This window comes from Metopolophium dirhodum, chromosome 3 (assembly GCF_019925205.1).
Source record: "Metopolophium dirhodum isolate CAU chromosome 3, ASM1992520v1, whole genome shotgun sequence".
Lineage (NCBI taxonomy): Eukaryota > Metazoa > Arthropoda > Insecta > Hemiptera > Aphididae > Metopolophium > Metopolophium dirhodum.
In genome coordinates, this window is record NC_083562.1 from 25,812,361 (window position 1) to 25,830,172 (window position 17,812).

Below are 17,812 nucleotides of genomic sequence, written 5' to 3' on the forward strand. Positions count from 1 at the left end.
GTACTTCATTACATGCTACTTTTTTTAGTCGAAGAAATAATACCTAGGGATATAATAATAACAGGGCGATTTATAAGCATGCTCATCCTCATTTTTCCATTAAATAGTACATTTATTCGAATTCTGATTTTTAGAATTTTTAAGTTTGCTTAAAGACCATATTTTTTGTACCACTTAAAAAGTGTCTTGTGGTGGTACAAACTTCTATTTTTGAAATAAGAACCCAGTGGGGTTTTACTGAAAATTATTTTGCGGACGATTTTATTGGACATTTTGATGTGTCTAAATCAATATTCTAATAAGTAACTTCTCAGTTGTTAAAACGTTTATACTAAGGATAATAATCCTAAATAATGGTTTTACAAAAATATAAACTTTATGTAATATTAGATGTCATTTTTATTATACTGGAATGGAATTTTTTTATATTGATAATTCAATAGTCTCTATGGTATCATCTAAGCACCCATTTATATTTAACCCATCGCCATAGACAAATTATCTTTAGGACCGTTCTTACAATGTCTGGTTAAAGTTAACCGACACTTAACCGGCCAGATTCTGCCAATAATAAAAATCTGTTTTCAGTAGGTTAGCATTAACCGACACTTTAGTACTTTACCGGCCCTAAGTGTACAAAGTTATATAACTCAAAAACTACTCGTTTGAATTTAAATTTAGATATATCAAAATTCTTAAAAAAAAATTCCTTCTGAATAATTGGCAGAGATTTAGGTGAGTTCCTATTTTAAAAACAGAAGTTGTGTCACAGTGTCATTCTTAAGTGGTATTAAAAATTCCAAAAATCAGAATTTGAAACCTATATGCATAATTTAAGCATTCAAATAGGACGAGCATGATTAAAATATCACTTTTTGAATGGACCCTGCAGGTTGGAAACTTGGAAATGAAAAATTCAAGTAAATCTGTTGAATCTCCCAGTTTCCACGAAAACTTAATTTTCACGAGTTGCACTTTTTTTAAAGTATTTAGTGATGTAATTTCAGTATTTTGTTAGGACGTGTGTAATCAGTTTTTTAATTTAGAATGATTTTATTATTTATTTTAATTTGTGTTATAATAATTATATTTAATGAAAAAGGAAATGAGCTTATAGCTAGCAAAGAGTTCAGATTAACGATATTTGGGTTATTTACAGTGGAAAATCATAGTGTCACTATTTATAAACGTTATACTTTATTATACCCAAACAAGACAGTAATACGCTGCCTTGTTCAATAATAAGTAGTTTGCTCGGTACTGTATAGCGTCACTTCAAAAAACGTTCTGCTAATCCAACCACTGATATATTATTATACATAATATATTTTTTATTATCGGTGTGTATACATTTTTAGTAGACGAGTCGATAATAATAATATGTACCTAGTCCTTCGCCATAATGTCGTAACGCCTACACTCATATTATGTTGGATAATATTTTAAAACCATATACAATTATTAATCGTTTCATCGTTTTTATATTATACCGATACGTCATAGTATAAACGTCGGACGAAAATTAAATTCGTATTTTTTGTCAAATACAATGCATGTAAACGCGATGATATTATTTGATAATTACTATAATACATATCTGTCCTATCTATACAATATGCAAAATCGATCAAAACTAATATAATTTTTAGAAACCTGTAAAGCCACCGTCAATAACTTTTATAATTTATACAAAAAAATACAAGGATTCGTTTATGAAGACATTACTTTGTCATGGATTTCAAACATAAACACGACAAGAAAACTCTATCAATATTGAACTTGTCCCTGCAGTACAGTGCCTATATATATATATATTATACACACAATATGTCAGGGCTAACGGTTATATAGATAGTACGCACGCGACAAAAACAATAAAGTCCATATTTTGTACACGGAACAATATTATAATACTCATATTATGCCCAATATTCACTGGTAGTACAAATTATAAATCCTGTACATATACAGTTACATTACACAATTTAAAATAAACTTAAGAATAATAAATAATAATCAATGATTATTGTATTTTTGAAATAGTACATTATAATATAAGGTATAATACGTGAACAACACAACTAGGCATTGAATTTTAACAAATAATATTTACTGTATTTAAGCGTTCATTAGTAGATATATACAAATGATAATATTACAATTTATAATCAAGGTATAAATAACATGTTATCAGCAAGCATCATTCACAGTTCACAGATTAAGATTATTTTGACATTTTATAATGGGACTTGTTTATAAATTAAGTACTTACGCCTATAGTGGAAATATACTGAGACAATTCTATAAGAATGTCAGCACTTGCTAGTCGCTAATACGTGTTTAGGGTTCCATCGAAATTGGATATCTCTACAAGTATGTACGTTTAATATTTTTTAGTCAAACACTCGTATTTTCACGAAACAAAACAGAACAAAATACCAACCGTAGAGTAATATGTATTATAAGACGAGTTAAATAAATAATTATCATCGAGTTGAGTTTTTCAAACTGGATTATATGCAATTGTATGTAAAAACTTAAATATAATAGAAAAAAACATAATACTATATTAGTACTTAGTAGCTTTGGCGTTAAGTTACTAAAATTAATGAAATTTTAACTGTGAACAGTTTATAAGTAAATAACTAACATAATATTGTGATATGATTTTAGTGGATAAATCAACGCGTTTTCAATGTCGTTTAAATCCCAATCATTAAAATAGTGAAAACTCTATTAGAAGAGATTTAACACTTACACGATTAATAAAAACACTTTTCGTTTTTCGGGTCGTCTGCAGTCGACATAATAATAGCTAAAAGAGTGTCTTTTTTACTACTTTTACCACTTATATTAAATATGTACATGATACGTATAGTGTACACACTATATAGAGTACTATAAAGTATAATTCAAGAGCGTATGTAGTCTGCGCATAGTATTCTAGTTACTTTCTTTCCGAGAAAGGGAAACGCGCCGGTTGTGTATTTTTTCTACTTAACTTCCTCCACGCCGTCAGCCATCTGAGCTTTAGGTATTTCATTCCGAATGTGCATTAGGTGAATATTTTACCTTAACATTTTTCTCGCATCTCAAAAATAATATAGCTTATAGTATTATGTTTGGGCCGCACAAGTTGAGTGGGGCACATTATTTTCTTGAAGAATAAGTAATAATAAAAAAATATTTAAATAATTTTGCATTGTAACTTATACTAACTGTATCAGTTCGACTTTTACAAACACAATTTAATTGAAATCAGACATCAGTATAAAATAATAATATGCAGGTATATATGATATAATAATACATATAGATTGTTGTCTCGCAGGTCGTAGACGCTGGTGTATAAAATAATAATTATTTCATAATTACAAATATAAGTGTATAATACGTATTGGTAATTTTATAATTTTATAATAAACGTTTCATTTTACGAAAAATTACTATATCATAACTACCAAAGATTTCAAATAGAAATATCGTAAATCACGGCGGACCACACAATTTACCGTACGGGTCACAGAAACATTTTTTAACTGTAACCTTATTACTCGAAGGAAATAAACGGGCTGCGCGATATCACGGAAAACTTATAGCCAATATATTACTTTAACATAATATTGTGACCCACCGAACTGCTGCAGTCCCGTTTTTAGGCCAATCGGACGAATAACGAAACCCAGCGGGATTTAAACAATTTTACCAGTTTTTATCGATCGGACGCGACTCCGATTTATTTTGTTTCGTGTATATTAAACTACCGGATGATCACAAGATTTTTTTAAATACCTATGTATATCTTTCAAAATATAATAATTCTGAACGTCTTTAAGATTTTTTAAAAGTGAAGTACTGCTTAATGACTGCAATAATGTGCAAAAATAATAATTCGCTTCAAATCCATAATACCATTATCTACCAACTGCAGTTTCAGGTCACCTTTGAATACTGTAGTAACCGTAAATTTACCCATTGCGTGTATTTCCACGGCGGTCGTGTTATATAATGCATGTGCCACGTAGTATATAATATATACTAAGGGTTTAACCTAACTACGCCCGGGGAAAAAATGGAGAAACACAGAATACACCTCTATATATCGATGTATCTCGTTTGTGGTGTACCTCATTTCTCGGAAAAATCGGCATCAGTGTACCTATCGCTATGTGAACTAATTCGACCGAGTTGTGCAATCCACCTTTGGGGCATTGGATATAGCACTTGGTAGTTAGAATATTTTTAACTTGGTTTAAACTACTTTCTAAACTTTTCCGATATCTCTTAGAACAATCTCTGAAACTTTCGTCAACATTGGTTGAGTAGTTTTTGAGTCTATAAACTCCGCAAATATAAAGGCATTGCCTTTTGCTGTACATTTGAGTAACAAACAATAAGTTAAATATAATTTTTTTCAATATGAAAAATAATACCGCAGGAGTGCTTGGCGAATCGGCTAGTCTAAAAATAAAAATAATATTTTTTGTCTGTAATCAATGCTAACTCTATATCCAAAACTAAATTAATGTGTAAACCTGATAGCAACCTATAGGGGTTGACAAAAGAAACTAAAAACACTAAACGAATCTCAAGGAATCTATTGATATAACTTTTATTGAAATCGGCCCATAGTTCCTGAGATTAGCACGTTAAAACATAATATACCTACTAACTCTTCTTCAGCTTTATAACATTATTGTATAAAATATAATATATATATATATTATATAGATTTGTGACAATAAAATTATTTTACATCTTGCAGGATCTCCGGAATGTGATCCACAAAACATCTAGTTGTCGAAGTTTAGAGTTATCGGGTGTTGGTTGGTGTAAAATCATGCATTATTTTACTTTGTTTCCTTAGTTAACTTATTATAAATTCAAAAATGTAATACGTAATACATAATACACACAGTATATTTTATAATGACGTTTGAATAGCGGATGTTCGTTAACTTTTTTTACGAACTTTAAAACTTGTATTTTATGTTTCAAAATTTCAAAATTTATTCAAGCCCCACCCTGAAATGGTCATATTAGTATGTTACTTGATAGGAGTGATGTGAGATAATAAAACCACACATCCATATTATGAGTATCGCAGAGAAATAATATAACAATTTAATAGTTAACATTTTTGTTGGTATACCTTTATAAATAATACATATTATTTACGTATAACATATTATTATGAATTGTAATTAAGGTCATATCTGTAAAGAGGGAGTGGAGATAAATTTCCCTCAAAATGTTACAAATTATTAGAAAAAAATTTGACGCCATTCCGCCAACATAAATATTTCGTCATAAATGGTCGTAATGATTAATGAATGTTGTTATTTTCATATTTTTAACCAAATTTCAAAACTTAAATTTAGTGCTGACTAAAATTACAATATAGTTTACAGTGAAACCTCTGAATACCGAAATTGGGAGGTGCCCGCTATTAAAAGGGTTCAGATTATAGAAGGTTGATAGTTTGGTTCTCAAGAAAACATCCGCTATTTGGAGGTTCCGTTAAGGGAGGGTATACATATTTTTGAAATCCCCTCTGAAAAAATGGTTTGATACACGGTATAGGTTATGATAATAAAGACAATTCTAGTGACGCTATGTGGCCATACTATTAATGTGTAATATAAATATCTGCAGGTTATCACGGAGTTTTCGAACATTATGAAAATTCGAGATGGCGCAACTCGGCCGACATTTCGTCGTATCGTTGCAGAATGCGAGTTGCTCATCACATTATAGTATCATATACAATAATAATATTATTGTAACAGCTCTGCTCGATGGGTGGACGGCCGTGACTCCGGAGTAAAATACAGTGCCGCGAATATACAAAATCGCGCGGACTTTATATATGCGGCGGCGGCGGACGTTCGGCCGCAATGATAATACTTTTATATTATAATAATAATAATATCGGTACACAGGTACGCGTACGTCGGTCCAGTCGCGCGCGCGTCTTGCATACTCGCCGCATGTACGCATATTATATTGCAGCAGTGCGCGCGGTGCGTGCGTTTAACTTCCTATACATAATATGTGTACCTCTATATACGTACCATAAGCCGTGTACGTGCATGTGTATACGGTGTACTGAGCGTACAATAATATATAATACCACCGAGCGCGCGCGCGCGCGTGTGTGTGTGTGTGTGTGTACGCACAGGAAGGACGGAAAAACGCGTGGCGAGACGGAGACGGGACGAGAGAGAGAGGCGATTAATAATTATTTATCGTCGTCGGAACTGGTTTTGTGTTTTAAGTTTTGGTACGGACGAGCCCCGGCAGCGCGCGTGTGCGGGAGAAGTGAGGCTGCGGGTAGAGAAAAAAAAAATTATAAAAAAGAGTTGGCAAACTGGTTATGCCGCGCGCGCGCACACACCACCGTACCATAGCCCGAATGCACACGCACGCCGTCTTTCGCGTTCGTATAGATGTTTATAGTACATGGGTGTGTGTGTGTGTGTGTTTCTGAAAGCACTCAAGGTTATTGAACTGTCCGGCGACGGAATCCTTTGCTGCTATCGTATGTTGCCTCCACACTCTCCGTCGCTGTACGTATAATAATATAATATGTGCGAGTGTGCGTAAATGTAATATAATAATATACATTTATACATTTTATATATTGTTGTGTCTCGCTGTTTCTTTTTGATTTTTTCGTTCTGTTGTGTTTCGTTTTTTTTTTTTATTTTTTAACTTTTTTACTTTTTTTTGTCATCCGTGTATTTTAAGAGAAAAAAATAACACAAATTCCAATTATTATGTTTCGTGTGTCTCCGAGATTTTCCGTTTTACGGAGACGCTGTATTTTATTAAATTATTATACATTACATTATGACATTTCCTATACGTATATATAGGTATATTATATTATGATACCTATATACATATTTATTGTTTATTATTTTTTTAACTTATATTTTATTATTTTCGCTTTACGAACAGTCGGTTACGCAACGTATCTCGGTCGCGTAACTCGGTGTGCTAAAATGACGTACCTACATATGATATCGGTTCAGACATCTGGATCGTGCGTAGTTTATTGTTATATAGAATTCCTTCCGACTTCCAACTCAAATGTTTGGGACAGTACGATTTCGTTAAAAAAATATTTTGATTTTCGAGTCTAGTTCATTAAACGCAGTATGAATATTATATTAGGCACCTATACCTTTTTCAATTCATTCGTTTTTAGATGAAACTTCTTAGATTGATCAATATTATTGTGTCCGACCAAAATTATTACCTAAAAATATTAATATTCGACTTTCAACTTAAAAATAATAATTATTGCGCTTCGCATAATAATAATTGCACCATGATTTTTATATAATTTCCAGCCTTTTAATGTATTTACTTAAATATATTATAATATGTAAAAATGGAACAGGAATAACTAAAAATATAATTAACTTTATGTAATTATTAAAGAGCGTAGAATTTCAATAACCATTTTAAATGTATTATGTTTAAGAATTTGATAACATATACTTAATTTTATATTTCAGACTTATGTCCAAGATATTTCGTGATCTTTTAATTATTTCAAAATATACTATAAAGTATTTAGGAATATTATGAAAACTCCACAATTTCTATGGGTACACTTCAAAAATAAACTCAGAAATCATCAACCACTCTGTGTATATACTATATATATTATATATATTATTCATATTTATCGAATCTTTTCAACGAACAATGCGGTCGTACAAATAAAGTAAATATATATACGCTGAGGGGAGACACAATAATAAAATAGCTGAATCCTCGGGCTGGGCATCTATATAAACAAAAAAAAATAACGACTCTATGAAAACAAATATCGTATATATATATATACACCGTCCAAATACAAGGAGTAAACTTAGACATATATATTTTATGTCATATAATGTGTATACGACCATTAGTGATGAATATATACTTGGATTTTATGCGATGTTTTTTCCATTCTTCTTCTTCTTCTACTTCTTCTTTGACAACGAAAGCAATGTCATATATGAAATTCGACGTTGGCATCGCGTCGTTAAAACGCCATGCCACCGCCGACCGCGTGTCCACACGGAGTCAAAATATCTACACGGAGTAAGGCGTGGTATTATTGTGTATATAATATTATAATAATATGTATAAGCGCGTGCATAGAGAATATTTGTCTTGTCGCATAATGATCGATGGCGGTGTCTGTCAATGATCAACGTCGGACATGGGTGTTTAAATAAGATTTCTATTGTCTTCTGGATTGAAATGATTCCCGACTTTTTCGGAGATGTTTAGAGTTTAGATAATGGTTTTTTTCTGAAGTAAAAAATGATTTTCCTATACAATTTGATAGGTACCTCACATACCTATTACAAATTGATATCGATAGAATATTTTTAAACCCCTTTCATGTATAAATATATAGAAACTGAAATTTGCATTCAAATTAAGTACCAGGAAATTTGGCCACCATCTTACGCATTAAAACTATTCAATTCGAAAAAATAATAATTCAAAAAATTGTATCAATCGTTTCCGTCACAATTACAAAATTTTTTTTATTCATCGACCTGGCTGAATATTTGTCATAATATAAAATTATATGAGTGCTGCATTTTCCGTTCGAAATCTGTGTGATCGGTAGCAAATACAATCTTTTAATCGTGGAAGGGTTCTTATTTATCGAAGACTGGTCAGTGGTCACATGTAAAGACCAAATTCGATAGGGTTTTAAGCTAAAGAGCCAATAAACAGGGCGCTTGAAATTACGTTCAGGTGAGTGGTTGTACTCTGCGATACGCCACTGGATACAATAGCATATAGGTATCTGAGTTTATTATAATATAAAACATATTAATATGTATTATATTCTCATATGAATGACTCGGCGATGGGATCACATATAGAAGCGCGTGCGTGTAAACGAAAATTAATAAGACGTGGGGTCGTATAGTCGATTACCAATAATATTATATTTATAAGGTATGTATACAGCATGGATATAGTATGCGTGTAATACAAGGCGACGACGGTACAGCCGTACAGGTGATAATATAATATTATTCGAGTATACGACCGGAGTACCGGTTATGCTCGCGTACCTATATATATAATATAATATATACATATTGTAGAGCCTAGCCCACCTATAATATAATACCTATAGCTGTCGAGTATTAAACATATATACTGGAGACTGTAAAAAACAGCCGTCAACTCGGCCGCAGAGTACCTAAGTATATTATACTGCCGCAGTGATTTTTTTGGAAAACATTATTTTTTTTGTTTATAGAAGTATACTTGACTTTTTTTTTTGGTACGGACCGCGAACACTATCTAGTATTTAGGTATATACCGATCGCGTGAGTCCTAAACATTACACTATGTTATACCTACCCGCTGCGGCATCATAATATTATATTATATAAACGACGTTTTATTTTGACGTCTAAACGCGCGCGCGACCGTACCTATAAAGTAATTCGTTTCGTTCTCTGGTCGTTTTAATTTTATCATAGTACGAACAAAATCGTTTATGCGCGATATCGCTCGGAAAAAGTTTTTTTATTTTTGTTGTTTTATTGTTTGTATACAATTATTATCATATATTAACGACTTGTTTGGAAATTGAGCCCGTAATGATTATCCCGCTTTTATAATATTATCGTGCCCGTATACAAATTTCTCTCCATAATCCAAGCTGCAAGTTTTCCTATACCACCCCATTTGCTCATAAAAGATTATTTTTTGTTTCAAATCGCAGATTATATTTTCTACTTTTCTATTTATAAATATACTGTTAACATTGAACTATCATAGCATCATAATATTATTTATAATTTTTGCTGTAGTGTTACATATTTGCAAAAAAAACTACAGTATATACGTATTATAGTAGTGTATATACCAGTATAATAGTAGGTATAGATGAATATTTTTACAATACATTTATGCATGCTTATAAATTAAAATGCACACCAAAATAGACTTGCAGGTCGCTACTTTATTTACTATACGTCTCTATACTTACATATAATTATGGATTAATGGTTATGAATTTGAAAGAAAAATTACTTTCCGGCAGGTGTTTGATGGTGAGGTAAGGTTAATTAAGTTAGGTTTATAAATAAAATTTTTAAATTGCAAATTAAATTGTTCACTTTTAATTTATATATACTATAGCAGCTGTAAAACACGACTTTGCCCGGGAAAAATGAGCAAATTTAAAATACAGCGCTATATAGGTGTATTTCGGTTTAAGTGTACCTCAGCTCACGGGCAAATTGGTGTCAGTGTACCTAGCTTTATGAAATAATTCGACCTAGATGGGCAACCGCAAGTCGCGAATTGGATTTGGTACTTCGTATATTTTTTTAATGTAGGTAGTTTAAAGTTTAAACTACCTACCTTCATTACATTTAAACATTTTAAACTTTAAACTATTCTCCAAGCTTTTCTGATATTTCTAGACAAAAACTTAGATATTTTCATCAACATCAATCGAGTAGTTTTTGAATATATAAGCTACAAACATACATTTTGTTTTAATATATATAGTTTCATTAATTGAGGCCATGTAAACACGAAAATTTGATGTACCTATGATTTTACCTCATCTGCCCTTGTAACCATTTATGTACAAAAAAATACTATTTTCTTGTATTACTATTATAATCTACAACAAACGTCAACTTTAATAAAAAATAGTTTCATTTCCATTGTGAATCTCTAGATCCGTGCTCTTTAAATGCAAATTTCGGAAAACCCTTTCTTAGTGGGTCTTTACATCATAAAACAAAACTACTGACCAAATTTCATACTCATCACTTCGGCGATTCTGGTCAGGCGATGATGAATCGGTCAAGAAAAGTACTTGTATATACATATATATATATAATAACTGTTGGAAAATAATTTAGGCTCGTATTAAATATTTAAATATACTTTATTCATAAGTTCATAACTAATAAGAAGTCAAAGTTAAATAACAATATATTCTCACTTATCTATCCAATAAACGTACACGATGTTACTACATTATATGTTAAAATTGCTATATACAAACTATAAGACTAACTACATACTACGTAGAATTCATAAAAACCTCACAAACATTTAGGGGGATAGATCAACTCCCTTCGTTATACCTATAATTATTGAGAATACTATAGCGGTTTTTTTTCATTTTATCATGAATTCATATTATAATATTAAAATAGACAGAACAACTAAATTGAATGTTAAATTGTAAAAATTGAAATTGTTTTTTTTTTGTGCATATGTCAAAATTAAAATATATATATAAGTACCAATACGCTTTTGGTTTAAATTTGTTACACAGCGATTGCGTGTCCTGCACTCGCTATTCTCTGCTGTATATTATATATATTATACGAAAGAGAAGATAATAATCGTTTTTCATCGTAATGTATAATATAACGTGTAATCGTGATGTTCTCTATATAGACACAGCAGTAGACCGCGCAGATACACACGACTGTCGACTGCTATTATACTAATATTATATATATATAGTATAAAACGTATTCACTGGACCAGCAGCAGATAGTTCTTTTTCTATATTATATTATTATTTCTATTATATTTTTACTCCTCGCCCGGTTACTATTATAATACCATGCCAGTGTATACCTATACACCACATCAGTGCTGTAGTGCACCTACCATGTTATTATTATTATTATTATGACGGAATACACCCACCACCACCGCCGCCTTGGCATTCAAATCTCAACACGTGCGTCACTCTCATATTACAATAATATCGCGTACAGATGTAAGTACGTATGGGAAACATTTGTAACGATCATATTTTTTTCCGCCTTGTATATTGTTATTGCACGGCCTCCAGGATATTGTTAAAGTTCACTTCTTGGCCGCGCGAATCTCAGCCGTTTTTTCTTGGCGTCGGTGTGTATAATTGTATGCGCGATTTGTCAGACATTCACTGTAATATATTGTAATTGTATCATTCCACGTATAATAATAATTATACATTCTAGGATACAGCTAAGAAATTGTAATGAATTTGATTTTCATCCCTAAAAAATAAACAATTGTTTACAAATCTACATTTTTGCGTTCCTATGAGATTGGCATGTATATTATATATATTGTATACCTATCATAATATTATACTTAGGAACATTTTATTTTCATCTCATTTCCTTTTGCATATTATAATAAAAAAATCGACGGACAATCGGATTATTACTCACTGATCTTATTAAAATGTATTTATTCACGAATATACTACTCCATAGTCTATATTATGTATGTATAATATTATAACAATTGCGATTATAATAACTAATTAAGTACCTACCTACCTAAACACCATCACGCGTTGGTGTTAAAATCAGTTTGATGAACTGATCAAGTATATTAAACGTATGTTGACCCCTCTTAATATAATATTGTTATGATCTTTGTATATTTATGGTATTCGAGTTGATCAACATTAAATAATATTCAATAGTAGTACATAGTGAAGTACAAATACAGCCATAGAACGAGTACATATTATAAGTACCTATAATAAGTATAGTAAGTATAGTATTCATGAGGGTTGCAAGGATATTTAAATCACCAATGTTTACAGACATTTAAATTACCGATGTTTTACGGATATTATAATATATGTGTGAATAAATCCTCTCTGAAATTTATTTTAGTATTTTTTTATTTATTCTATTAGTCATACATATACAATAGTCAATACACATACACGATTTGTCTTCTTAATAAATATGACAACGTCCAAATAATGAGTGATCGATATCATATAGTCAAAACTCAAAGTCCTCTGCGCATAAGTTACTTTGGTTCGTTTTCCGTTTTATACTTACAATATACGCAGTATTATATAAAATATGTATATATAGACGAAAAATCAAGAAATACTCATAGAGTTGTTTTTTCTGTAATGATTGAAATGGCTACATGATTTATTGTCGACGGGTGAAAAAAAAATATATATAATGTATATATTACGGGGTTGGTGTTGTATATATATAGGTATACACTGCAGTGTCTACATGTATATCGTGAGGGTGCCATGAAATGTAGGGCGTGACAGGTCTGGTGACCTAGTTTCATGGATTCCCTGCCGAGGCCCCGTATATATACAATATACAATTGTATATATATTATATACAGTGCCGGGTGGCGGATCGATGTCGGTAGTTTTTGGCAAAACGATATTGCCGTTTTCCTCTGAGCGCAGAAAATATAATGAACGCTTATACTTAGGTACGATTTAAAAGCTCCTTAATCGCGTATAGATACTAAAAATAAAATGTGTGTATTATGTATGCCTAATCTATTTTATTAAAACACGAAGATCGAAAGCGATATCTTTTACAAGTAACTAGTGAAAAGTATCATTGTCAACGATTCCAAAACTCAAATAAAGTAGTGTAAAAAATTTTTTGACACTACGATGACCAACCGACAACTAACAAATAAAATATTTCTCTGTCTATTATTTGTAATATTTTTATTCTAACATTGTAAAAGCATTGAATATGTCGACACAATTAATTAAACAATAAAAAAAAACAACAATTGTTTACCTTTTAAATAAAATTTTAAGTAATATTATTTTGTTGCGATTTTCAATCCCTGTCAATACTCAATATACGTTTTGTTTACAGATCAACACTTTGCGGCAGCAGACTCGAACACTACACCGGCCAAATCGTTCGTACCGTGTCGTGTGTGCGGCGACAAAGCGTCTGGGTACCATTATGGCGTTACGTCGTGCGAAGGATGCAAGGTATACCTAAAACAGCTATAACGCTGCATAATATATAAAAATATATTAAGTTTATTACAGTATAATATTTAATACGATGGTATAACTTAGTGAGATTACGCGCGTTTTGGATGTGATTTTATTATTATTTATTTATTTAGTCGTTATTGAATATTTGATATATACATACAAGACTCATATTAGTCACATTATAATAATTGTACATCATCTTCTATGGGGAGTTATAGACAAGAATAATAGACTGCACGCAATGTGAATGTCGAGATAACAGCTCACAGAAAAAAAATTCATACCATATCAATGTAGTCGTATTTTGTATAATAATCAAACGACATGATATTATATAATATTATTATAATTACACTAAGTTTTGATTTACGTTTATCTTTACCAGTTACCATACATAAAATAATAATGAAATATAATATCTACTTTCCCTCAAAAGTCTAATTAATATTTTAGATCCTCAGCGAAATTATTAGAATTTTGACAAAATTCATCAAATTTACAAAAATTGGCGAACATTATTTGCAAATTATTTAGTAACTAACTCATAAACATTTTTCTTTTCATACCTAAGAATTAAAAATGTAATACAAGATTCCTCATACGTTTTTATACCGATAAGAAAAAGAAGTTAACCGGAACGTCAAATTAATTTTTTATGACCGTTTGAAGTTCAAATTTTTTGACATTGGATTTGTCTTTAATCAATTTTCGATTATTTGTTGTAATTTAAAAACAAAAACCGTAGGTACTTGACATGTTAACCTAATTTTTATATAATCATTTTCTATACATTTTAACATTTTCAATATTTTTTATTTCTTGTTGTGCTATTTATAGACATTTTTAATTTTCAATTTTTTTTAGTTTTTTACTAAAAATCTCAATAAAAAATATTACGCTGGCTCAAAAATCTTGTTAATTGAAAATACAAAGTTGCTTATAACTCATAAGTTGTTATTATAGTAATTTAAAATTGCCGTTAATGATACATAATATACACGATTATTTTTAATAAGCATGTGAAGTTAAAATTTTGACAAAATTCGTCAAAATCACGAATATTTGCAAACTATTTCACAGTTAAAATTTCTAAAATTATTTATTTGTATTGCTAAAGGTTGAACATATAATACAAAGTTTCTCTAAGTAGTTTATTTCGGAACCAATAAATCTGTAAAATAAACAAGTACGTCATTTTTTTTTACAGATAAGTATACCTATATTCTAAATTCAAATTTGGATGTTATTAGATATTTAAACAAAGAATAACGATTTCGATTATTTTTCTATAATATAAAATATTATTCCAGGGTACTTGAAGATGTTTAAGTAAATTATTATTATTTATACATGATGAAATTTTTTAATACAATGTATTCGGAAATAATTAATTCAACCTACTGCAGTATTAGGTACTATAATAGTAAAATAAATTACTTCAATAGCAATACATACATAAAAATACATTCTATAATTATTACTTATCCTAAGTATATTATAGGGTGACGGACCATCTTCGCTCAGTATCGTTTTTCGTATGCAATGATTTATCATTGAATTCAAATTTAACACATCCGTTACAGTGACCCACTCGATACCTATTGTAGAGTAGAGGAGTACCCAGTTACTCACCTTTTTTGAACATGATTTTGCGAATTTAATTCTGGATTAGAGAGCATATTATATTGTAATAGTTTATAAAATATTTATGTTTACCTAAACTCAAAATAATAAAATTAAAATGCTTGTATTTGTGTTACTTAAAAATCTGATATTGCTAATTTATGTAAATCTTTTAAAAGTTGTTCATTTCCATTAAGAATCTAAGTATAGTTATGCAAGTTTTAAAGTTTTGGCAGGTGGTGGTTATAAACTTATAGTTGGTGGGTCGGTATTTGCAAAACAACCGTTATGAGATATCCTGTAAATATATACCTAGTTTATGGAAAAATGAGTTTAAGGTTTTAATTTTTAAACGTATACTAGTATACGCGATATTTTCATAAAACGCGTTTCAGATTCCAGAGCTCCACTCAAAACCTTTTTTGATATTATCACTAGTTTTAATTTCACATTAAAAAATTAATTAAAACCAACATATTTATATACCACTAGTCACTACCTTGTGTTGAGGTAATAGCTATAACAGATACGAGTACCCAACACTCAGTATATAATATGTAATCTGTAACCTGTCTGGTTTCTCTCTCTTTTTTTTGTAAGCCTCGTGACAGCATCCCCAACCCCCTCTATTCTAATAAATAGTACGGACGGAGCCCCAAGTTTAAATTGATTTCATGGATACCCAATCCCCATACATCGTCCCAATAGTCAGAAGTATTTTTTTTATTTAAGTAAAACTCACGTACCTTCTATAAACCATACACGACGTTCCTAGTTGAACTCTACAATTTAATTTCGATTCCATTTTGTCGGACTTTAAAAAATAATATTATCAAAGACTTTGAATTTTCAACAATTATTTATTAAAATACATGCATAAAGACAACAATTAATTTAAAAAAAATATATTATTTTTAAATATAAAATTAGTTACGATTAACAAAAAATAAAAGCAACTACCTAATCGTACTTATTATACTATTCTAAAAATCAGTGTACCTATTTATTTATTTATTAATACGGACAAAAGTCCAGTTCACAATATATTTGTATAGATAACAATAATATAATATAATTTAAAATAATAAGATATAACATAATAAAAGATAAAAAGATTATTAAAGTATATGTATACAAATGTAGATACCAAAATTAACTAAATATATTTTTTTATGTTAGTACTGAACCCTAGTAGTTAAGTATAACATAACATTTATAATTGTGCCTATTTATTTATGAAAAAAGTATTTGTAAAATTAAATATTCTATTAATAGTAATTTTAAGGGAGAATAATATGTTTTTGTATCACATTCATTGGGGCCTCAGCCTTCAAAAGTTGTGTTTTTTCTAAACTACTGAACACCCGTGTTGACCAATATTAACCCGAATAATAACGGTTATTAAAACCCGAACGTTTGCTTAAATTTTTTGTTCCGGTGTTTGAACACCCGAATACATTCAGTACCCGAACACCCGGAACCTGAGACCTGAATAAATGATTCGGGTGCTAATCAACGATAAGCTGTGAAACCAATATCGAGCTCCTAACCATGTACTTATTAGAATAACATATTATTTCAATATTATAAAATCGTGACTGATGGCGATTGGGTGAAATAATTATATAAGCAGACCGTTCTATGTTTGCCATACGTACCAGGTACCTGTATTATTATACGCACATACAGATGTCAGATTTTTCTACGACGTTCTGGGGATATTATATATTATTATGTACCTATCTATGCAGCTTACCGGACTTAACTATAATATACATAGACACACTGTAATTCTGTACAGTACACTATATAAGTATGTTATATTATGTATAGTTTCAATATTAAGTGTGACTAATTAATTTGGCCGGACGATAGTAATTAATGAGAACTGTTCGGACAGTGCGTTGTCTACACGCACGCGCTATATACAATTCGTCCGTAGTACTCTGTGCCTAATATATTGAAAAAGACTTTGACATACAATATACTGTACCTACAGCGTTCATATAATATATAAATATTATTTACTTTTACATATTACTCATAAGTAATTATATAATATTATAGCCAAATAGGTATGCACCGTTTTAATGTGGAAGCAAATATTGTTGTCCTTCCGCTTTGATGTTTATGTATATAATTTTTCATGAATATATTTTTATTCTTAATAATCTACCAAATACGCTGACGTGTGTTGGAAAAACTAAATTATAAAGTAGAAAAGAAATTACCCGGATCATTTCGTTTTTTTTTCCAGTCCATTATTACGCACGATTGAAAAATTTTATTATAATTATTATTTCACGGTAATAAATACTGTGTCCGTTCGTTGCACAATAGCAAAAAAAAAGTAATAAAAAACAATAACGATCATAAATC

At 30.3% G+C, this 17,812-nt stretch overlaps 1 protein-coding gene across 2 annotated transcripts in view; it reads left to right on the forward strand.

The window, feature by feature from the left end:
• LOC132940966 (ecdysone-induced protein 78C-like) overlaps positions 1 to 17,812 on the forward strand; it is a 65,990-nt gene that overhangs the window by 30,309 nt on the left and 17,869 nt on the right. For both annotated transcript variants that reach the window (XM_061008792.1, XM_061008791.1), the window contains one exon: positions 13,680 to 13,801. In XM_061008792.1, the coding sequence (XP_060864775.1) occupies positions 13,680 to 13,801 (122 nt within the window). The remainder of the gene's footprint in view (positions 1 to 13,679; positions 13,802 to 17,812) is intronic.